This window comes from Galleria mellonella, unplaced genomic scaffold (assembly GCF_026898425.1).
Source record: "Galleria mellonella isolate WM207_F2 unplaced genomic scaffold, CSIRO_AGI_GalMel_v1 utg87, whole genome shotgun sequence".
Taxonomy (NCBI): domain Eukaryota; kingdom Metazoa; phylum Arthropoda; class Insecta; order Lepidoptera; family Pyralidae; genus Galleria; species Galleria mellonella.
The window spans coordinates 1705833-1728920 of NW_026442166.1; the positions used below are offsets into that span (position 1 = coordinate 1705833).

The following is a 23088-nucleotide window of genomic DNA, read 5'->3' on the forward strand; positions in this document are numbered from 1 at the left end:
GTATTATGTCCATGGTACTGTTCATGTCTATAGGCGACGGTTACCACTTTCCATCAGGTGGACCGTTAGCTTGTTTGCCATTCTAAATTGTATAAAAAAAAAAATCCTCAGGATGAAACGCCATCAAAATTATCGTTGAAAACCCTCTATAGTAGTCTGTGGTCTGGTCTATGTTCAGCGATGCACTATTAATAGCTAAAATTATGATGATTATCATATTAATCCTAAAAGTTTTTGTCAGTTCTCATGATATATAATAGTTTTCTATTAAACACACAATTAATGATGAATTCTATTATCATCTAGTGGAGTATAATGTGACAACATCAGAATATCTCTAGAGTTCTCTTTGAAAATTTGGGAGTATCATGGGCGAAACAGTATACTCTGATATGTCCATGGTACTGCTCATGTCTATAGGCGACGGTTACCACTTTCTATCAGGTGGGCCGTCAGCTTGTTTGCCATTCTAAATTGAATAAAAAAAAAAGATTACTCATAATTGCCGGGATTTTTTGTTTTGTTGTCGCAAATACCTTAGTAGAGGAAATAGTCTGGAATGTTTCAGTTATTAATTTGTTACACTCCTGTGTCCAGGAAATCCTTGTCGACGTAGACAACCAAGTGGCAGCTAAAGAGAGGGAAGACCGCAAACTCGAGATATACCACAGGATAGACGCTAAGTCGTTCGCCAACTTTCGTGGACGCAAATTCAAAAAGAGTGATATACTGCAAGGGAATAGGAGTTTAATGTAAGTAAATTGTGTATACATTTATAGGCAATAGTGATTGTTTAGATGAAAACTTTATGGCAAACTCGCCTGCACTGTTGCTTTACGCAGATTGCGTACGAGTAAGGAATAAGGTGATAGGTGAGGTGAAATTAGATTTGTTGGTTCATTGTGATAAATTTTTTAAATATAAAAATATACAAGTAATGAGGCGCATTTTACTTTCGATTCCATGACGATTTAATAAATATCACGACGATAAAAAACACCTGATATAATTATATTTAAAATCTTCATTCAGTTCTATATCGAGATTTATTAATTTGAGCAGATGTGTCTTATGCATTTTTTTTTTATTTAATTCATCGAAATATGAACACAATAATAAGTTGAACTGAAATTTGATTACATTTTGTCAAATCTCTACCTTCCACTCACTTTTAGTTTACCTAATTAATAGACACCTTCCTTAGTATAATCTATAACACCTTATTTACCTTTATTGCTTGATTGTTCGTAATAATATATTCATACACTTAATGTAATTCTAGGTTTGAAGGTGTGGCAACACTCATGCAAGGCCGCAGTAAGATGCAGACGCTATTCGTTGTCGTGCTAACAGACGTACTGTTTTTTCTGCACGACAACAACAACAAGTACACTTTTTATACGCCTGACAATAAGGTAAATAATAATATTACATTAAGTAATAGTAAATATAATAATACTATGTTTACTTAATAGTAAAAGTAAGTTTGATTTTTAATATGTTAATTTGATGCTTCAATCAATCGTTTGGTATGTCCTGGTCACGAGTACGTTGTTGCAAACATAGTTTAGTTTTAATCCGGCTCAAAGGACCATATAGAAATTTTCATATTTTGATAACATACAGGTTTATGTCTATTTTTATAACACTGAGGAAATAAACAAGTATACAACCCACTTTATTAAAAAAGGTTACTGTAGCTGAAGGACGAAATCTATTAAACAATAATTATTCATATTGATAATATGATATTTAAATTACATGTAACTTGTTGGAATGATAAGCTTTTTATGATATTACTTTATGTAATATCACAGAGTAAGGCACAACTAGTAGTCCAACATGTTCATAATAGCTTAGGCAAGATGTGCTTGGTAAGCCTGGTAGAAAATAATTCTTTACATTGTGGTGATTTTGTTGTACAGACGGGCGTGGTGTCGCTGGTGAAACTGCTGGTGCGCGAGAAGGCTGGCGCGGAGGGCCGCGGCCTGTACTTGATCTGCAGCGGGCCTTCCGAGCCCGAGATGTTCGAGCTGCGCGTTCACCGGCCCAAGGACATACACGTCTGGATACAGGCCATCAGGTGCGCCAACACCCACGTACATACCCACATACATACACTTGCCCATTAAATAGCTGTTACATATACACTGTTATCACATTCTCTTTACATACACTACAATTTGAGTGTGTTTATATTCGATATTGTAACATCTTTTACAAATGTTTAAGTCAAAGGAAGTTATTTAACTATCCACTGAGATACAGGCTCAGCCTAGTTCGGTGGCTAGTACACCTGACTTAATGTGTTTTAATAGACATAAATAGAATAAAGACAGTTATTACTATTATAGACAAATATACACAAGAGGCCTTCATGTACTCGTCACATAAATGAGGGTACTCCACATATAATCATAAAGGCAATGACATAATAATATCAAAAACTCCTTTTAGCTCTTATTTAAACAACAACTTGTTTAGTTTATATGTCAAACCAAATAAACTGATAGTTACCTTAGGACAAACCATTGTTATAGCAACCCAATTTCCCATGTCATGCCGAAAATGTTGATCATACTTGCTGAATTTTGAGAAACACAAGCTTACTATTTTTTAACAAATTTTATTCTTTGTGTTTGTGTTCTAAAGCAATATGCAGATACAACTTCTATTATCGATTATACTCTTTTACGGTTTTTTCTTTCTCCCTTTACTCCTTGACTTTTCTCTTTTCATTCTTAGCAGACAGATAAATTATTATTATTATTCGCCAACAGGGCCGCAGTACAAAATTGTCCCGAGGATGTAGAAGAGGCGGAAGCGGGAGCGCTGGCTGTGTCCGCTGAGGAGAGACAGAGACAGCTAGAGGCGAGGCATGAGAATATAAGACTGATCACAGGTAATCTATTGGGTAATAAAGATGAAAGTAGATAATTTGGCCTATTGTGACGAATTCAACAGAAATTAACCATGATGGTTTTTAAGGGAAACCATGAGGATGTCGACCTAATTGTTGGTATATTGCTGGTAATGGGGCTTTCACACCCATTACTAACTTTTCCCTTGGTGAGTTAGGTTGGTTAACCCATCATGATCTATTCACCAGTATTTAACTATTATAGTTTTCAAGGGGAACCGCTTTTAAAAGTGTGAATGTCGAATTAACTGAATTGATATTATTAGCAATGAAGTTATTAATTTATGTTTAGAACAATATTCTTCCTTGTGTAATAATCTATTATCGCTCTATCCATAAGTAGAGGGTATAGCCTTTTATTATGACACTGGCCAGATGGTTTGATATTATAATAATAATATTTATTTATTCAGACAACATAAGATTCATTTTGTTAATTATAATTCATTTCAAGTTTCCCTTCTCCTGCATAGGGGTATTGTGTTAATGAAACTATCATTAGTTGCCTTTTACGACAAACTAAGGAAGAAAGAAATGGCAAAATAATGTATTCATGTGGAAAATTAGGTAATAGGTATTTATATAAATAATTTTTCAGTAGCTTTTCTTCTTGATACTTAATACATACTTAATAGAACACTTGCTTGACTTGATATTGTATAAAATTCTATCTTTGCCCCTTCACTTCATCCGTACTGTTTTAACCCCTTTGCGTTAAATATGAAAGTGCAATGTTATCGTCCCAGTAAAAGTTAATTTTCTCTAAACAGATGATACTCCATGGTGGCAAATAGAAGGTGACTAACGTTATGTCGTTGATATTGTAGGTGTATGTTTGCATGCGAGCATGTAATTCGACCTTTTAATTGTCCTTTCAACAATATTGTAATTCTGTATGTCGGCTTTACTCACGTTTTAAAATCGGGGATGCCAACCTATAAGGGCTCCTACTGAGTTCGAAACTAGTCGGGGATCCTCGAATTTAAACTGTAAGTAATGCCCACAGAAATAATTACTATACAGTACGACTCACGACATTTATTATCCTTTCAACTTTGTTACGATTATTTACAATTATTACTAGGTACATACAAGTATTTTTTAAGCAAAACATATTTTTTTGTTCGATTCAATAAAGCTCATATATTGTCTGAGAATATAGGATTCAAAATAACAGGGAGCGAGCCTACCGCCTTCACTCAGATTGATTTGATTTTTAATGTAGTTTTCCATCACCGAAGAGTTATTCAGAAATCTAAATTGACACTAATAATGTCAAAATAAAAAATTACAGACTTTTATGACACGTATTTTTTTTAATCTATTAATAAAATACTATTATTCTTTTCAAACAAAACTTGAATTGGCAAGTTTTGTATTTTCTGTGTCAATAAATTAACATGAATGGAACTGTTCTTGATTATCACAATTCTATGTGTTTATTTTATAATTTTTTATTTTTTATATTTATATATTTTTATTTTATTATATGTAGCTATATGTGTAGTTTCCCTCTTCATATGTTTGAAGTATTAATGTTTAAAAATCAGTATATATTATATTTTATTTCTCAATGATATCTATGTGGTTGTTCTGATCTAATGTGTAAAATAATGTCGTAATAAATATGAGAAATGCCATAAGTAGTGGCATAATATGTATTGTCCAAGTATCTCGCGTTTGTTACACTATAAAATATATTATGTGTAAGAGACATAAATAAATACAAAGCAGCTTTAAGTTCATTATTTAAAAAAAAAAATAAGAAAAAGTCATGTTTACATTTTTGACAAAATGAGTACGCTAAGAACGCGAGAGGTCATAAATTGGTTAAAAATTTGTCGTAATGTACATATAGAACGAAAAAGAATTTGAATTTGGAACATATTTTTTTTATTCTGTTAAAAATATGTATTTTTTTTGTCTATGTAGAGGCGCTGAGAGCCAAGGACAAAGAGCACGCAACGTTGCTTGAAGACAAGATGATGCTTCATATGAAGATGGTCGGGCATACGGGGTCGTCTACGCTCGATGTGCCAAATACAGGTAAATCAGAATATACTGTCCTTGATTACTAGTTCCCACTTTCTTTTCCCACATAATTCCTTTTATATACTAATTTCCTTTACGCATTTCCAACGTTCCCTTCCTTTTTCCTTAATCCTTTTCTCCATACCCTAAGTGGCGGAAAGCACCAAAAATGCATTCCCAAAGAGGATTGACGTCAGGCAGGCGTATGGTCGTAAAACTATACGACAAATCGTTTTGTAATATGGATAAAAAACATATTACGCCGACCCTAAATAATAATTGGGTAGGAAGGTGATAATTATTATACAAACAAACAAAAAAACAGAATTTTTAAGTCGTTCTATAAAAACAAAATTAAGATTTTTTTTATATCAAAAATGCATATTGCAGTATTAGCAACTGATCTTTTATGAACGTCAATTATCTTTTATCTCGCTTATCCTCATACGTGCAGTCGAGATAGATTTGTTACGTAGTTCAAGGACAAATTTATTATTATAAAATTGAATTTACTCGCTTTAATTTCTTACAATACTATAGATATTATAAAGATGGGAGTGTTTGTAGTTATAGACTTTACGGTTTTAATTTTTTCCATGAAAATACCCATAAATAAACCGATTATTATAATGATTTAACCCATCAGGTATAAACACTGTATTCCCGGGTGGACTGGTGTTTCCGGACTACGTGCGACTATCGGCGCCCTCAGCCGATACGCACGCCCTCTGGCAGGAGGTTTGCCGTGTTGTTAAGGTACACTGCCCCTTATATCCTTCCATTATATTGCTTTATTTTATAGCGATATAGCACCGAGTATAATAATTACTAATTTTGAAGAGTTGGCACGGAAGTGGTTGTTTTGTCTAAATTATTGATATATGATAGTGAAGTGAGAGATGATAGGAATGGTGCATGACGAATTTACCTAGAATTAACATGGTTAATTATCATGATAATATCAATCTCCGACCGTTATTCTGTCAACGCACATGTTGCGACACGACTAAGCGAGGCATCTTCAGGTAAATTAATAGATTGTTGCTGGAAGCCTAGTGTTCGTAAATTTCGCAGTTTGGACGCCAAACTTATGTATAAATCAAAAGTATGTTTCCTCCTACGAACACTCAGATTGTGGAATGAGCTCCCTGTCGAGATTTTCCCAAGAGACTATAGCATGGGGTTCTTCAAAAGGGGGGTAAAGAGGTTTCTTCAGGGTCGGCAACGCACGCGTAATACCTCTGGTATTGCAGGTGTTCATAGGCTACGGTAACCACTTACCATCAAGTGGGCCGTATGCTTGTTTACTACCTCAGTGGTATAAAAGAAAACACTAATTGGCAGCGGAATTAAAATAATTCTAATCGACTAATCAATTAAAATAATAGTTTTCAGGGGAACCACTTTACGTGGTCACCTGACAGGGTATATTAAGGTTGCTAGATTCCATTGCTAATGGTATTTTGCTCTTGTTTAGTAGTACTTGCCACAAAATATACGATGTTATGTATATTGTGTATTTGAATATGGGAGTGTTAATCGTTTGTTAGAAATTAAATGAAAGTTTAAATTTAAACAAACGATTGTATATCTACGGTGTAACCAATAACTAGTGTTTCAACCAATGCCTTTGGTATGTCTCGAACGATCATACGACAGTTCTGAATGTATTCTGTTTAAATCAGTTTATTTGCATTGTACGATATAGGGGAAAAACAAGACAATTAATAGATATAACGATACAATTGTATAAGTACAGTAAGGCTTTATTGCTGAAAGCAGTCTTTTCAAGGCAACTTTAGGGTAATGGACTAATTGTTGTACAAGTAGGTATTGTATAATTAGTGATGTATTATATGTAAAAACAAAGAAGTCACGATAATTGGCTCATCGAAACTGAATAAGGAATTATTAATGAGGATATTATTAGAAATCCTTACTAGACGAGTAGTTTTTCTATTGTATGATAGGTGGTAAAAGTTGTTTAGATTACAGTGTAATTATGTCGCGAAGGGAGGCGGGATTGTTAGTAAGTGGAAGTTTGTAACTGCTCGTTAGCAATATAGTGTATCAAGTCGCGATAGTTGTGGAGCTAAGCGCGATTAATCGGTAGCTACGTGTTCGGGTTTCCTTGGAGGCCAGCAGTGGTTATGAGGGTGGCGGTGGTGCGCAGGCGGCGCTGGAGGCGGCGGCGGGCGGCTGGGCGGCGGGCGGCGCGCTGGGCCGCAGCACCAGCTCGGCCGGCGAGCGCCACTCCGCCGCCTACGAGAGCCCCGCGCTGCCGCGCCGCGCCGACACCTTCGCCGGCTTCGACGCCTCCAAGCACCGCGGTACGCACGCACTCGCACGCACTCGCACGCACTCGCACGCACTCACACGCACTACGATACACCACACCTACACCTGCTGCCCCTGAAAAATATTGTGCTGAAATCCTACCGATCACCTAACTCACCTACCAGAGGGGGACTTTGTACAAAAGTCGACTGCTTGGCTGTCCCATTCGTGTTTCAACCGTGAAGCAGTTGTGTTTCGGTTTGAATGGTAGGATATGGCGTGAATTTACTGGGTACGGAGGATTAACACCTGAGTCCTCAGGAATGGCAACGCATGGGCGAAACAGTATACTTTGTTATGTCCATGGTACTGCTCATGTCTATAGGCAACGGTTAGCACTTTCCATCAGATGGGCCGTCAGCTTGTTTGCCATTCTAAGTTGTATAAAAAAAAACCTGTCTTTTCATCCTCACTTAGCATCCCTCATCAGTGCCCCGCCCGTGTATACCGTTAGCGCAGGCGACACTACCATTCCATTATCGCCCATTGAAAAAAAACACTTCACCTTCCATCTTATTTCACTCTACACTTGCACTTCTCTGCACTCTTCCTTTATTTTCCACATAGCATTCTTCCATTTCTCCTGTTTTCAAAAAGCACCTCTCCATCCTGCTCTCTATTTCCATTCTCACCAATCATCCTTAACTGTTACCCCGCCAATATATACCGTTAACGCAGCGGAGTTACCGTTCCATTATTGTCCAATAAAAAAAAAAAAAAAACTTGCTGTCCATTATTCACACTTACACGTCAACTGTACTCTTTCTAGTATTAAAAAGTTTTATTTATAAAATTTAAAATCTGGTTAACAGTCTAAGAAACGGAAGCACACATTTGCAATTGATATTTTTAATTAACTCTTATATAAGTACATAAGTACTTTCTAATGTTGTATCAGGCGTAACTCTCCGCATGTCGACCGACACCCCCACCGAGACGGAGAGCGAGCAAGTGAACAGCGACGCCGTGGGCGCCGAGCCGCGGCTCGTGGAACAAATCGGCGGCGACGCGGCGCTGAAGTTGCAGCATGCCATGTACACACTGACGTGCATCGTGTGGCAACAACTTACCACAATACACAGGTATGCGTTCAGATATTCCTTTGATTTGGTTTTAAAATTCATCGTATCATTTTTTTTATATTGTTAACTTTATTGATTAATATAATTTAGAGATGACGAATTAAAAATATAAGGTATTTTGAATCTTGTAAAAAATGTTACATATTTTAATTGGGTTTATGAATTCATAAATTACGTTTAAATAAGAATCTTTTAATGGGAAATAAAATTGTAAAGGAGATTGGAATTGGAAAGGGAAAGATTCCGACATACTATTAAAGAGACAGTACCGCGTCTTACGCAGCATAGTGGGTCAGGAAATGGCTTCGTTGTTATACTTACACTTTAGTGACTAGAGAGTGTAGTAGAAAAGGAAAATGTTCACCCATACTTCACGCACGTAGTCGTGCACGGAGTTTTTTAGCGAGTGTAGATAATATATAGTGGAACGAGGAAGAGGAGGGTTGCAATACACTACTTCCTGTGTATCACTATTTAGTTAGTGTAGTGGGAGAGGAAAAAGGACTCCACCTCACTACTTCGTGTGTGGCACTCTAGCCCATATAATTAGTGTAGCGGGGCAGAGAAGGATTTTACAGTAGTATTCGGTCCGCGGCATTGTAGAGTGTGCGTGTATGACTTCAGTGTTTGTATTTGTCTGTCAGCCTGGAGGCGCAAGTGTGCGCGTGGCGCATGAGCGGCGGGTCAGCGGCGCGCACGCACGACGCGCAGCTGGAGGAGCTGCGGCACGCGCAGGCGCGCCTCACGCACGACCGCGCCGCCTGGGAGGCGCAGCGCGCCGCCGACCACGCCGCCATCGCGCTCGGTACGCACGCGCCGCACGACACACGCACGGCACACACGCGGCACACACACTGCACATACACGGCACACGCGTGACATGCACGCGCGGCTGCCGCAACATTCAACTAACTTCCTGTTTAATCGCGTATATTCGGCGATCTAATATTGGATTCTTAATTTATCTTGAATCACAGTTGTCAACACAGATTGTTCATCGAGTATATGTTATCATATAAAACAGCACATTTAGGTAATGTTGCGGCAATTATCCGAAGACGACGATAACAATAACTGAGAGCACACTGAATACGACACTAAAGAAAATTGTTGATACTCAACAATTTTAATAAATTTTTAAATAGTAAACGTTTATTACAGAAAGACGCCAGTTGCAAGCAGCGCGGGAAGAGTTAGCAGAGCAACAGAAGGATGTGGAACAACAGAGGGAACGGTTATATCGACGGCTGGAGAGACTGCAGCAACATGGTACGTATTGTCTGTTTGTCTGTACGTTTGTGCACGCTAATCTAAAGAAACAGCTTAACCGATTTAAATTCGGTTTTCACTAAAGCATTGCGGTTTGCTCCGCTTAATATTTAGTATTTGTATTATCTTAATCGGTTCATAAATAAAAAAGTTAGATCAATCTAAAGAATCATATTTAAAATGTTATAAAATAACCGATTAGTTGAATTGACTGAAATTTTTTTATTATATGTTTTCGAAATTTTCAATTAATTGTATTTTCGAAAATCCTGTCTACTCGTGCGAATCTGTATCGGATCGGTAGTATAATGAGTTTAAGAAGTCAAGATCTGTGTGGTCCCTGCATAGAATAGGTTATCCTTTCCTTACCCGTGGTTATGATAAGAGGCGGCTAAGGGTGGGTGAGGAAGGGGCAGCAGCTTCCTCTTAAAACATCTTTAGAGGCTAACTGCGGTTGCTAATTCGCTTACCAAGCATGGCAATTATTGGCAGAACCCCCCCAATGGAGAGGCTTATGTTCAGCAGTGGACGGTTTAAGGCTGATATGAAGAAGTTTTAACTTCTTGTTTAAAATTAAAAATATATAGTACTAATGATTTTCACAGGCGGGTCTCAGGAGGAGCTGTCGACCGTAGGCACATTGTCACCAGACTCTAGTATCAGCGACACCACGCGGCGAAAAGAGCCTAAATGGAGAAGTGAGTGATTAATGTCAAAAAGAAATGTATTCTTATATGGCTATGTATTTATAAAAGAGGTTATATATATATATATATATATATATATATATATATATATATATATAATGTTCGGTTTAATTTTTACTACCGTACAAGCTGCCACAAAATTTTAAAACTAAAATTTTACTCCAACCATCTGGATGAGTGGCGGTTTTTCACCGTGTCTTTTTGAAGGCACTTTCTTCTACGCGCAAGGTTGTTCCCTCTTTGGGATTAACTTCTAGCAGTATTATGGCACGTGTTATAAAAAAATATGATCATTTTGAATGTGTATATAGGGAAAATATAAAAACTGTGTTTTGTTTATAGTCTTAATAATGTTTGTCGTGCGACATGTAAAGTTATTAGAACAGGAGTAATAGAAAGTTGTAATTGAGCGTAAAAACACTCTGGGACGACTCTGAATAATGGGATATGTTTGGAAGGATTTTTTAATAAATAAAATTGTAATAATAAATAAGTCGAGTATGGTACTGGTTTGAAGGCGAGGCACCGTGTAGATGTCGTAGAGGCCACGTGGGCCGTGGGCAGCGAGTAATGTGGTTGTGGTTGTGGTTGTGGTTGCGCAGGCGGGCGCGGCTCGAGCGGGTCGGAGTGCGGCGGGGGCGCGGGCGGGTGCGCGGGCGCGGCGGGCGCGCTGCCGCCGCCGCAGCTGCTCTCCGCGCACAACGAGACGCGCGCCGGCGCACGCGCGCCCGCCATCTCGGTACGTGCACGTGCACGCACGCACGCACGCACGCACGCACGCACGCACGCACACGTACACGCACACGTACATACATAGATAATTTATTTGCACTACTTACAGCACACAGATTATAACAGATACAGATATATATATATATATATATATATAAAGCCAGATAAGCGTACTCGCACACGTACACATACACGCACTCGTTCATACACTTACATTCACAATTCAAATTCACACTCACGCTTCATATTTTACACTGACACTTAACATTGACACCTCATACTCATGATCACACTCGCATCGCACACACTCTTAACGCACATACCTCACACTTCACACTTGTGCTTGTCATACTCTATTTCCAAACTTCTTAATTCTAGATTAACTTACATTTAAATACTATCCATCCATTCCATTTATGAAATTTATTATAATTTAAAAACATGTATACACAGAGAAAACTTTGCACAATTGTGACATATTACTATGTTCCTTAAGTCAAATTATGAATCAATAACTATATAATAATGTAACAATTTTAATGACACATCATTATAACAAATAATTGATCTGTTTATTCAAGTTCTATCAATCCTTATATTTATATAGTTTGCAAATAGAGTATTTAGCCATTTTGTTTTTGTGTCATAAAAGTCAATAATGCTCAACTATTATGGTATCTAGCATGGTATTACTTACTAATATACGTCATTCGTATATTGTGATTTAAAGATCTTGAAATATACTACTATATATATATATATATATATATATATATATATATATATATATATATATATATATATATACATGTATATATATATATATATATATATATATATATATATATATATATATATATATGTGTATATATAGTACCCAGTAATATCACGTATCGTGTAATATTACAGCAAATGGTGAAACAACAGCTGCCACTGAAGCTAGCGAGCGGCAAGAGTCAGCAGCAACCGCCGCCTGGCTATCACAGGCTACACGAGTCGCCTTGCGAGGTAAGGTCATATTGAACTTTATTTTATTATAAATAGAGTCTATTATATGTATCCTTTCTATTGGCCAGTATGTTAATAGTAAGTTTGCATATTGTCCCTCTTTTGGACGAAGAGATTCGTACCCAATACACTTTCTAATTTTTTATTCGATTTAACTTCGAATTGCAGTGAAACGCAATATGATTTTCAGTTAAAAATGGTTTTCTTAAGAGGAGCGTAATAATAATAATAAACATACTTTGTACACACATTCCACAATTTCTTACAAAAAAAAATTGTATATTAGGAATATTTAGATAGATAGATATTATATTTATCACCAATTTCGATGTCGCGCATATCGGTCGGATATCTATTTTCGAATATTTTAAAAGTCTGTTGTAGATAGATAATTTATTTGCATTACTTACAGTACATAAATTATAACATATATAGATATACATAAAAAGCGAGATAACATAAATGATTAAAAAAATACAAAAACCAAGTACAATTTTTTTTTTTGTTCGTGTGCTATACCAATACAAAATGGTCACAACTCAGTTTATTGTTTCGCCCTCAAAAGAGCAAAGCACTGATAATCTGTTGCGGCCAAAGGGGATAGGGTAAAAAAAATTAATACCCATCTCTAGTAGCAACGTTGCAATTTTGGAATACAATTGAATAATTTTTATAAATATTTTTGATTCATTATTAAAAAAAGTTCTCTGCTAAAGAACTATAACGTTCATCATTGAATAAGTTGCATATAAATCTACCACCATTGGAAAATTTGCATCCACTTCATATTTTGTTTGGGATTTTTCGAATTATTTTAGCATAATTATAGCAAGAGAATCAAAGTAACCGATATAGCCCGAAGGATAGATAAGCAAGTTGAAGTGGCAAATGGGCTAGTCATATAGCTCGAAGAACCCACAACCGATAGGGACGAAAGGTTCTTGAGTGGCGATACCGTACGGGCAAACACAGTGTAGGCCGAGCTCCCTACTAGATGGAGTGACGACCTCAAATGCATTGCAGGAAGTCAGTGGATGCAGGTGGCTCAGGACCGTTTCTTATGGCAGTCTATAGGGGAGGCCTATTTCCAGAAGTGGATGGATTTCAACCAAAATGATTATAGCAAAATATGTGGACTTATACCTATTTTAACATATGTATACTTACCGTCTTTTTTAGCAAACATTTTTATTGACAGATTAATAAGAATATTCGGTAGCAGAGCATTTTAAAAAATAATAATAAATCAGAGACATTGAAAAACGTTATTATTTTTTTTTAAAAGACACAAGGAGTTGTGTCTTTAAAAAAAATACTTCGGAAAGCTAAAGTAAGAATGTTCTTAAATAATCGAAATGGCGTAACAAAAAACAGATCAAATGGTTGATTGAATTTTCCAGGAGTCCGAGTATCCGAACGTATTTTAATTGGCCAAAATTGTTAGTTACTGTAAGTAACCGGTAGTGGCGGTTGTGTCCGAGTAGATCGTTCTTCCAAATTTGCTGTTGTGCCTTCTCATTTGTACTTGTAAGCCCTTCCATTACTGACAATTTGTTTTTTTAAAGTCCTTCTACCAATTTCACTCTTTGCTTTCCTGTTTTTAATGAAAAAAGTTGATTGTTCGAAATGCTTAAATCTAAGTTTATTTGAGTAAAACGAATTTTTTTGTTTCTTTTAATACCAACTTCAAAAGTTTTTTTTCTCTGTTATTAAGTACGTATTAAAATTGTAATTTTGTTTTAAAAATTAAATGGCAGAGATGCTCGATGGCGGATTAAATAATAATAGTAATTTAGTATATAATATCTGTTAGTTGTCTTTGATTATTTATTTTTATTTATTTATATTCTTTATCTTAAACTATTCAACCTTTCTAAATGTGTAGTTAAAACGCCGTTAAAATCTTAAGATCCTATCTAACAGTGTAATTTATTTTTGTATTAGCACATACATTTGAGGGCATATTATGTTTAAAACACTTCGTTCAACACGGAATTAAAATAATTAAACGATGTTCCACAATATATATATATATATATCAATGGACAAAATCAGTTTTGTTTTAAAAAACTAAACTACTCAATCGATTTTGATAAAACCTCTATGGGAGTCTATGCAATCTGTAAGCATTTCCTTTCAAATAAAAAAAAGAATTTTTCAATAACCGAAATGAGAACCTCCTTCTTTTCGAAGTCGATTAAAAATTGATAGTGACATATATTCTAGGATCGTTTTGATGCTATGTGCGAGATAACGCTGCATGGCACTGGCTGCCCGCTTAATACCTTATTATTGAATTTTAATTTGATTAAAATTACTCCACCATTAGTAACCTAATGTGACACGTTTTGCTTCTGTTAGTTAGTTTTTAAGCAACGTGCAATAGTACAATAAGAGTGGATACTTTGCATCGGGCGAATTGTTTTCTTTACTATTTTTTTCTATGACATATTTCACAACACGTTTACTTTAAAATCAACCAACCACAACAACAACCACTTTTAAACACACAGATAAATTGACAGTAGGTATAATCTTTTTTCTATGATAAATAGATATTTCCGGGTTCTTTTTTCAAATTTATCGCGGGAACATAAATACCTTTTATTACAGATAAATGGAAGCCTACAAGTAGAAATTGTAATGTGACAACCATTTTGTCTGTTCCGCTGTTGATGTTAGAGCATGTATTATTTTTTTTTAGTTTACTAATAATTCTTACATTAGTGCTTATAATTTTAAACTATACAAGTAGCTGTGTTAAATTATAACGCACAATCGTTAATTAAAAAGTAAAATTTAAATATCGAACTCATTGTATTTTTTTTTTGGGAATTATGTTCGGACTGTACTTCATACTTTTTTTTTTCTATTTTTTTTTACAACTAGGCAAATAAGCTAGAGACTCGCGTTTTTTCTTGGCCGGTCCAAAGAGTTTTAACTAGATTTAATAACTTTGAATTTTACTGTCGCTTTATTATATTTTCCTAAAATTAGATATATTTTTTTTTAATATTGTAGTAAATACTACTAATAAATATAAGATAGAGTTTAAAATGTACTATGTAAATACTCATGTCTTTAGGTAATCACTTTCCATCAGGTGGGCCGTCAGCTTGTTTGCCATTTTAAGTTGCATTAAACAATTTAATGCTAATCTTTGAAAATGTATAGTTGGTTATACTTTTTGTGTCGAATTAATGATTTAAAGTCACAACTATTGGTTTGCATTTTTTTTATTACAGAATAATAATAATGAAATAATCGTTTTTTTTTTCCAGTCAACTCCAGGCTTGGTTATCCAACACACGCGTACAGGGAGCTCGCCCGCCCCTCTCCCCTCACAGCAACAAATTAATAATAAGGCTACTAGGTGAGTACCCTATCAACCCTCAGTGGTGCCCCGCCAGCGTATAGGAATATCACAGGCGGGGTTACCATACCATTTCCATCCCAAAACAAAACTAAAATAAGTGTATATAAGTGTTTCATTGTACTATAGAATCTTTATTAGATATTTGGCTTGCATTTTCAAAATCTGTATTTTTATACTTATGTACGATTTGGTTCTAGCCTTTTCTTTTTCTTCATTTATTATTATAATTTTAATAGAATCCAAAAAAAGAAGTTTACGTTATCTAATGATTACTCGATTTTGATGATTGTATTTTGATAAATTAATACAAAAATTACAGTAGGATTTTTTATACGCTATTAGCTGTATTTTGCGGCTTTACCCGTTGTTTCGTCTTAATGTTGAATAACCTATCTTAACCTTATCAAGGAATGAATTGTCAAGTATAAAAAGTTTTTTTTCTGGTAGTTCCAGAAAAAAACTTTTTTATAAGATTATTAAGATTAGTGTGTTCAAACAAATAAACTATACACGTAATGTATTTGTTTTTGTGTCCAGAACAAATACATACCCGAAGTTACCGGAGAAATTTCGCGTTCGGTCGCCGGAGACAACCCCGGTGGCGACGGCGGCGGCCGCGCCCGAGGAAGAGGTCATATACTTCTGACGGCCACCGCCCGCCGCGACGCACGCGCGCTCCTGAGACTGCCGCCTCTCGTAGGCGCACGCGGCACACGCGGCACACGCGGACGCCGCCCATCGCACGCGTACGCGGACGTAAGCATGCGCACGCAATATGCACACATTCGCGCATAGACTCTACACGACAACGCGCCGCGCACATATGTGTACTGGTATACGCAATATTATTTTGTTCTTTCAATATTTTAAACTCTACCCACACAGATCTATACCGTATATGTGAAATGTTATAAATTTGAATTCTAAATCCGTATATTCACTAGATAAGAATCGATTGCAAACTGCAACATGTTGCGTAGCATGCAACACAATATGTGTAGTTTTTGTATCATAAAAGAAACCACAAAAAATGACATATATCTTAAACTTCAGTCGTTATCTATTGAATAAATGGCTTTCCATAGTCAATAGAGACCTCTTAACGAAGTAACAAACGAATCTGTGGAAACATATGTTATCGCTACGGAGTCTGTGAGATAGAGCGAGATGGCTACCTCCATTATTTCACCCTTTCTCATGTGTGCATTGATGAAATTATATTCAGCACAGATTTGTTTGCTACTTGTTTAGGAATTAAGGTCTAAGGTTACAGTCTATTAGTGATAATACATAGGTATGCAGGCCCAAATGTATGAAATTTCAATATTAAATTTATAAATGTAATTTTGTTAATCAATCAATTTTATATCATTTGGAGTTTAACTAACTAGTAGTAAAACTAATAGATACATCCAAATTATATGTACTTTCAAAACTCATGTTAAATAATCATAACAGTTATGAATATTCACATTAAAAAAGGCATTGAAATATTAATTGTATATTAGACAATGATAATCATATTGCGATATAAATACTTTAATTTACACCTTTGTTTAAAGTGGTTCAAACCAAATGTTATCAAGGCAGTATTGTATGACAAATTTCATAGGCAATACAAATATTTTTTTTTAAATGATTATTTAAAGAAACACATTTTAGATAAAAACTATCACTAAAAATTTCAATTATTGCACACGCAAATGTAATATCATTCAAAATACATCTGTTATCAAAATTTCAAAGACAATTTCATAATAATCTTAAAAAAACCGTAAAAGCACTTTCTAAATTATCACTGAAAATTATTTGAAATTGTTCAAATATTTTAATGTAATAACTATCGGTTTAACTTACGTGTAATTAGATCGAGAAAGCTCGACTAGTTTAGAGACCACTCGGGACCCTTAATCATGAGCGGCTGTGACGCGAGCGCGAGACTGACTGCGCGCCTTGGCCCGCTGAACAGTTCCGAAACTAGTCAAGCTTTCTCTATCCAATTACACGTAAATTAATCGGTATTTATTGCATTAAAATATGTATAATGTGTGCTTACGAAACTTTTAACAATAAAATTGTGCAGATATGTTTGAATATTGACAGAAAACAAATACATTGCCAGTTTCAACACAAAAAAAGAACCCTCTTAAAACGTTAATTGTAACGCCCAATACCTATTACATATTTTATCTTCGATTTTACTTTTATATAGCACTATTAAAAAAATACTATGCTATTTATTAGGACGTAACTCTACAAAAATCCTGTTGAAAACATTGTTTTGTCCCTTTCTATCAAGTTAGGATATTGGCTCAAAAGAAAGAGACTACGCATTGCAATAGCCAAAATAAGTCTAGACTTTTTACATTGGTGACGATATCTCAAAAGTGTTTCTCGATTCTAGCTTATTTCTTTCTTTTAAGTTAAAAATTAACCTTGTATGAAAGAGACGAAACATTTGAAACTGAAATAGGTTTGTTAGACGTTTAATAATTTTAAAAATAAATCGGCGTCGTTATCTCATTCTCAAGAAGGCCATAGATAAGTTATAATGATATTTTACTCATTATACACAATTTTCCCCATAAACCTATTGTTTTCACTTCCTTTCAAATTAAGAATTTAGCGGCGAGAAAGAGACAAAATATTTTAGTAGCTAAAATAGGTCGATGTTGCATGTGTTTTGATAAAGGAAAGTTTATAGCAGTTATATAATGGTATATCTGATTTAATTCGAGTCACTGATTTTATATTTCGTAGCGTCACTAATTCTTTTTTTTTTTAATAATTATATTAATTGTCAGTATTTTAGCAAGACTCCATCTTGCAGAGGATAGTCATGTACTATCAATTTAGTATAATTAGAATAAATTTATGACAGTCACCGCTACAAAAACGAACTCACAGGTTTTTTTTACAATATTGACGACCGTGGTCGTGTCGTTTAACATGCTACTTCCCTACGACCATTTGTATTTTTTTAGTATGACCACAGTATAAGTAATAGAAAGAAGGTACAGTATGGACACTCAGTATCTGACCTCTAACTGTGACTACAGACGCATACATTGTCACATGTACACACAGTAATTGTCTATGTAATTGTGACAAGCATATATCGCAATGTTTTTGTAGTGTGCTAGTGTCCAATGTGTGGTGTGAGTGTCTGTATGTGTGTTATATGTATTATAATTATGTATTTACATAATGAATGTACACATAATACAAGCTATTCTTATTTTGGGTCTAGATGGCGCTGTATTTAGGCGTTCAAAATTCGTCTTGAAATTTCAGATAAACTTAAAGTGTATTACTTTACGCTTTATAAGCTATACTCCCGTTAGTCTCATATTAACGTATTTATGAGAGACCCCGTCATTTGTTGGTGTATGTATGTTCACTTTTAAAGTCACTTTTGTGCTTGTTTTTTATTATATTACTAGTGATCCGTCTTCGCAATCTATCTAGAATTTTCGAATATAATATATGGCCTATTTTTCTCGCTGATAACGATGCTTTCTACAGGTGAAAGAATTTTTAAAATCAGTTGAGTAGTTTTTGAGTTTATCCATTACAAGCAAACAATCTGAACATTTCTCTTTATAATTTTAGTGTAATAGCCCACCGTGAGGAATTCCACTAGAATTCACCACGATGGTTTCCAGGGGGAACCGCGTGGAGGGTAACCTCATTGTGTATTATTAGGTCCCATTACTAACAATATCATTTTCCCCGGTGGCCATAGTTTCTAAACATAGAATCAATGACTCAAATTAATTATCTGTATATAATACCTATTTAAATGAAACTGTGAACGCTTGTGTTAAGGTTTAAAATCCAATGTACATAAATAACAACAGGAATTGTCAACATTTACAACTGCCAGTCTGAGTATTCGTGTGTGTTATTGCAATAAGTTAAATTGGGTTCAAATCATAAGTCTTATTAGGTATAATTTTATTTACATAAGTTGCGTATCATTACTTGTAAGAAGTGGCACGTGTTAGATGGATTTTAATACTCTTGATCAACTATTCGTATTATCTATGATTAATTATTTTTGATACATTCCTGGAACTTAATTCCTAACTTAAGATAAGTATAGAAGAAAGATACGTACGTATATAATTTAAGAGAATTCATACAGTAATGTGGCAAATATTTCAAATATAATAAAACAATTTTCAATATTTCCAAATGATTATTTTAATAATCTATAGTAGCATAACAAAACGTTAATTTTGCAATAATATTTTGTCACGGGCTTTTTGGTATTTGATCATCGTCATCATATTAATTAGCCTTTAATTGTCCACTGCTGAACATAAGCCTCCCCCTTGGGGGGTTGACCAGTAGTTGCTACGCTTGGCAGGCGGATTGGCAACTGCTAAGCTTTAGAGATGTTTTAAGAGGGACGCTGCTGCCCATCCCTCGCCCTTCCTTAGTCGACTTTTACGACATCCACGGGAAAGGAAGAGGTGACCTATTCTATGCCGGGACCACGGTTATATTGTAATTTGATAAAATTGCTAAAACTCCAAATATTATTTAGTATAACAAAGTATTCAGTGATAGATTTATTTGCGTAATATTTGGGAATATTGAAAACTAATTATTTTTTAAAAAAATGACAAACTACAGACATTGCTATACTTTTGTATGAGCCCTCTTAAACATATAATATTTTTTTAATTTTATATTTGATAATACATCCTTTGTCTACTTTAATTGAAGTCTCACCAGTGAAATAAGAACCCTGTTTTTCTGGATATTTTAATATTGTGACAAATCGTACAATCGTGCCAACATAGAGAATTTACTTTCAGACCTTCTAAAGTCTAGAATCTAGAGATTCCCAAATTGGGGTCTTTGAATTTAGGGGTAAAAGTATGTGTAATAGAGTTTTAAGGGGATTTTCTTTTTGCAATTTTGTGTCACATATTTTGTGAGGTTTAAGTGGAAGTTTACACCTTATTATGTACTATTTTGGTGATGTTGTATAATTGTATATTGGGTAAAAAAATTTTTTTTTATTACTAGGGGTTTTTACAATTTATTATTTATTCGAGGGATCTAGAGGTATTTATTTGTACATGGTGTTTAGAGGTAAATATTTTTAAGAGTTGGCAACCCTAACTTCAGGGTTCTTATTTTGCTGGTCGGGTGTACTTAATATTTTTCAATCGTGTACTTAATTGGGACCATTAGAAATGCATAATTGATTTTAAAATTAGAATACGGAAATTGTTTTACGTGTAGTACAAATCTATACATTTCATAAAATTTACCCACGAAGATTTTAAAAAGACATTCCAGTCAATCGAAAATGATCTCTATAACTCTTATTATTATAGTTTTTATTTTATTGCGACCAGTATTTTTATGACACGAGGCAGTTAAATTTATTCTTTTTAAAACTAAGTCGAAAATCTATGTCATATATGTGTAAAAAATATAACATTTAACATTTTTTTTTATCATTTAATAAACATATAAAAGTGGTTTGCTAATACATGGTTTGTATTCGATACCTAAATGTTGGAATTATATACTACCATTGTGTCACAGATGTAAATTGAAATAGATGTCGTAACTATATAAACTTTGGGTGTCAATTTTTTGACAACCTAATATGATTCAATAAATCCTATTTAGTGACGGCTTAATATCGATTTAGGGTTCCTACATGATATTTATGTCAAAAAAGTTCAAGAGCTTAATCTTCTAACACTGACTGCATTATAAATAGTATTTATGAAAAGATTTACTTTCGAAAGCGCAGAGATACAGGATGAAATTTAAAATATAAGCATCCTTTTAAGGAAACATTGTATTATCCCAAAGATGGGTCAAAGAATGACTTAATTTTTTTTTCGGTGCGTCCACTTGTTAGTATGGGTTTTAAAATTTAGTCTAGAACGCTTCTTAAAAAGGACGCAAATGTTTCAATTTAGTTTAGTAGTGACGTGCTTAGTTTTCTATTAACCAATTGATTGCGTCATCTATTTCTTATTGTGTCTGTGGTTTATATTAAATCCAACATATACTCAGCGCTATCTGTATATATTATATCTTGTATAAATATAAAATTCTACAATAATTCGGGTATGGAAAATATTTACTGGAAAATCGGGGGCGAGCTATTTGAAAATAATGTTATATGTAAATCAGTTAAAAGTAGTGTGTAGCTATGGAGCGATATAGGCATAATATTGTTACATTAGATATTCTGTAATCCTCATTGTTGAGTCTTATATGCACTACGGGCAAGGGTGAGCCGTGTGATACGAGAATGTTAATGTAATTGAAAGGACTTCTGATTATAATTTTTTTTTTATTATTTATGAATCTATCTCACTGCTGGGAAAAGTTCTGTACCCACATTCCATCTAATTTTATATGTCCGTACTAGTTGTTAAAAATAAATACATTTATACTAAGTATATTTTTCATACTGTACCGTATTTAACTGGGCCGTATCGAGCGTAGTGTATTAACTCCTGACTTTGTACGCAAATTGAAGTTACGTAGTATATCTGTCTCCCTAGACAAGGGGCAAATGAAACCATGTCGATAGATACGTTTTCGTTACCACGCACACGATATAGAACGGGACATCAGATGTTGTCTTATTCTATTTTATGCAGTAGCGATAACGTATCTATCGATAGATGTGTGCCATTTTTCTAAGGGGAAAGGGTTTTAGGTGATTAAATCTACAATAGTTCGTTTTGTATTAGGAGTCTTTAATAAGAGCATCTCGATGTGTCTTGAATAATTCAAGAAATGTTACAACTGTTTAGTAATTAAACTGTTGTTAAATAGATTAAACATTTTTGTATATTTATGATTATTTTATATATCTGTAAATGGATATATACATATTGCAAATATATAGATGACAATATATGTGAATAAAAAATTCACGGTAGAACTGTATCAGTACTAAAAAATACCAGTGCGACATTATGAAATCGCCAGCAATTTAGATATATACGAGAATTACTATTTAAATTTGTTTTAAATACATAAATTAAATATTAAATAGACATAATAAATATATACAATTTTAATAATGCCTACCTGACGCCTCGTAAGGAAATATTAACCTCGGAATATGATAGCACGCATTTTTTTTTAATAAACACAATGATACGTCTCTGTTTTTAAATATTTAATACCATAGACATGGATGTAAATAGATGTCGCAAGTTTATTCACTCTGTTTCAATGCCTACACTACATTGCGGGTAATGTGGGTGATGATTCGTATGTGCCACTTTATTCATAAAAACTTCAACCTCTCATAAACCTATTTTAGCTGTTGAACTGTTTTGTCTCTTTATTTTACACTAAATTCCCAATTTGAAAGAATGTGACAAAACAGTGTAATAGTTAAAATAGATTTGTAAAAGATTTCAGTTTTTATGAATAAGCGACTAAAGCTCTACTATCAGACATGACGACAGAAAAAATAAAAAAATGCAAGTCGTTTGCAAAAGGTGGTATTTCTGAAAGGTATTTCTGTATTTCTGATAGTAATAAATAGTTCAGTAACATCACAATTAGTTTAATATATACGTATTTGCGTCGTCTATTTATTGCTATGTCAATGGCTAATACTGT

At 34.4% G+C, this 23088-nt stretch overlaps 1 protein-coding gene across 3 annotated transcripts in view; it reads left to right on the forward strand.

Annotated features, from left to right (window-relative positions):
- Nucleotides 1-22600, forward strand: part of LOC113509346 (A-kinase anchor protein 13) — a 64820-nt gene extending 42220 nt beyond the window's left edge. For all 3 annotated transcript variants that reach the window (XM_052902021.1, XM_052902023.1, XM_052902022.1), the window contains 15 exons: nucleotides 598-752; nucleotides 1283-1415; nucleotides 1926-2083; nucleotides 2781-2902; nucleotides 4853-4966; nucleotides 5598-5707; nucleotides 7125-7281; nucleotides 8187-8370; nucleotides 9015-9175; nucleotides 9532-9639; nucleotides 10245-10337; nucleotides 10949-11085; nucleotides 11988-12086; nucleotides 15368-15459; nucleotides 16000-22600. In XM_052902021.1, the coding sequence (XP_052757981.1) occupies nucleotides 598-752; nucleotides 1283-1415; nucleotides 1926-2083; nucleotides 2781-2902; nucleotides 4853-4966; nucleotides 5598-5707; nucleotides 7125-7281; nucleotides 8187-8370; nucleotides 9015-9175; nucleotides 9532-9639; nucleotides 10245-10337; nucleotides 10949-11085; nucleotides 11988-12086; nucleotides 15368-15459; nucleotides 16000-16108 (1932 nt within the window). In that variant the 3' untranslated portion in view covers nucleotides 16109-22600. The remainder of the gene's footprint in view (nucleotides 1-597; nucleotides 753-1282; nucleotides 1416-1925; nucleotides 2084-2780; nucleotides 2903-4852; nucleotides 4967-5597; nucleotides 5708-7124; nucleotides 7282-8186; nucleotides 8371-9014; nucleotides 9176-9531; nucleotides 9640-10244; nucleotides 10338-10948; nucleotides 11086-11987; nucleotides 12087-15367; nucleotides 15460-15999) is intronic.
- The last annotated feature ends 488 nt before the right edge of the window (nucleotides 22601-23088 follow it).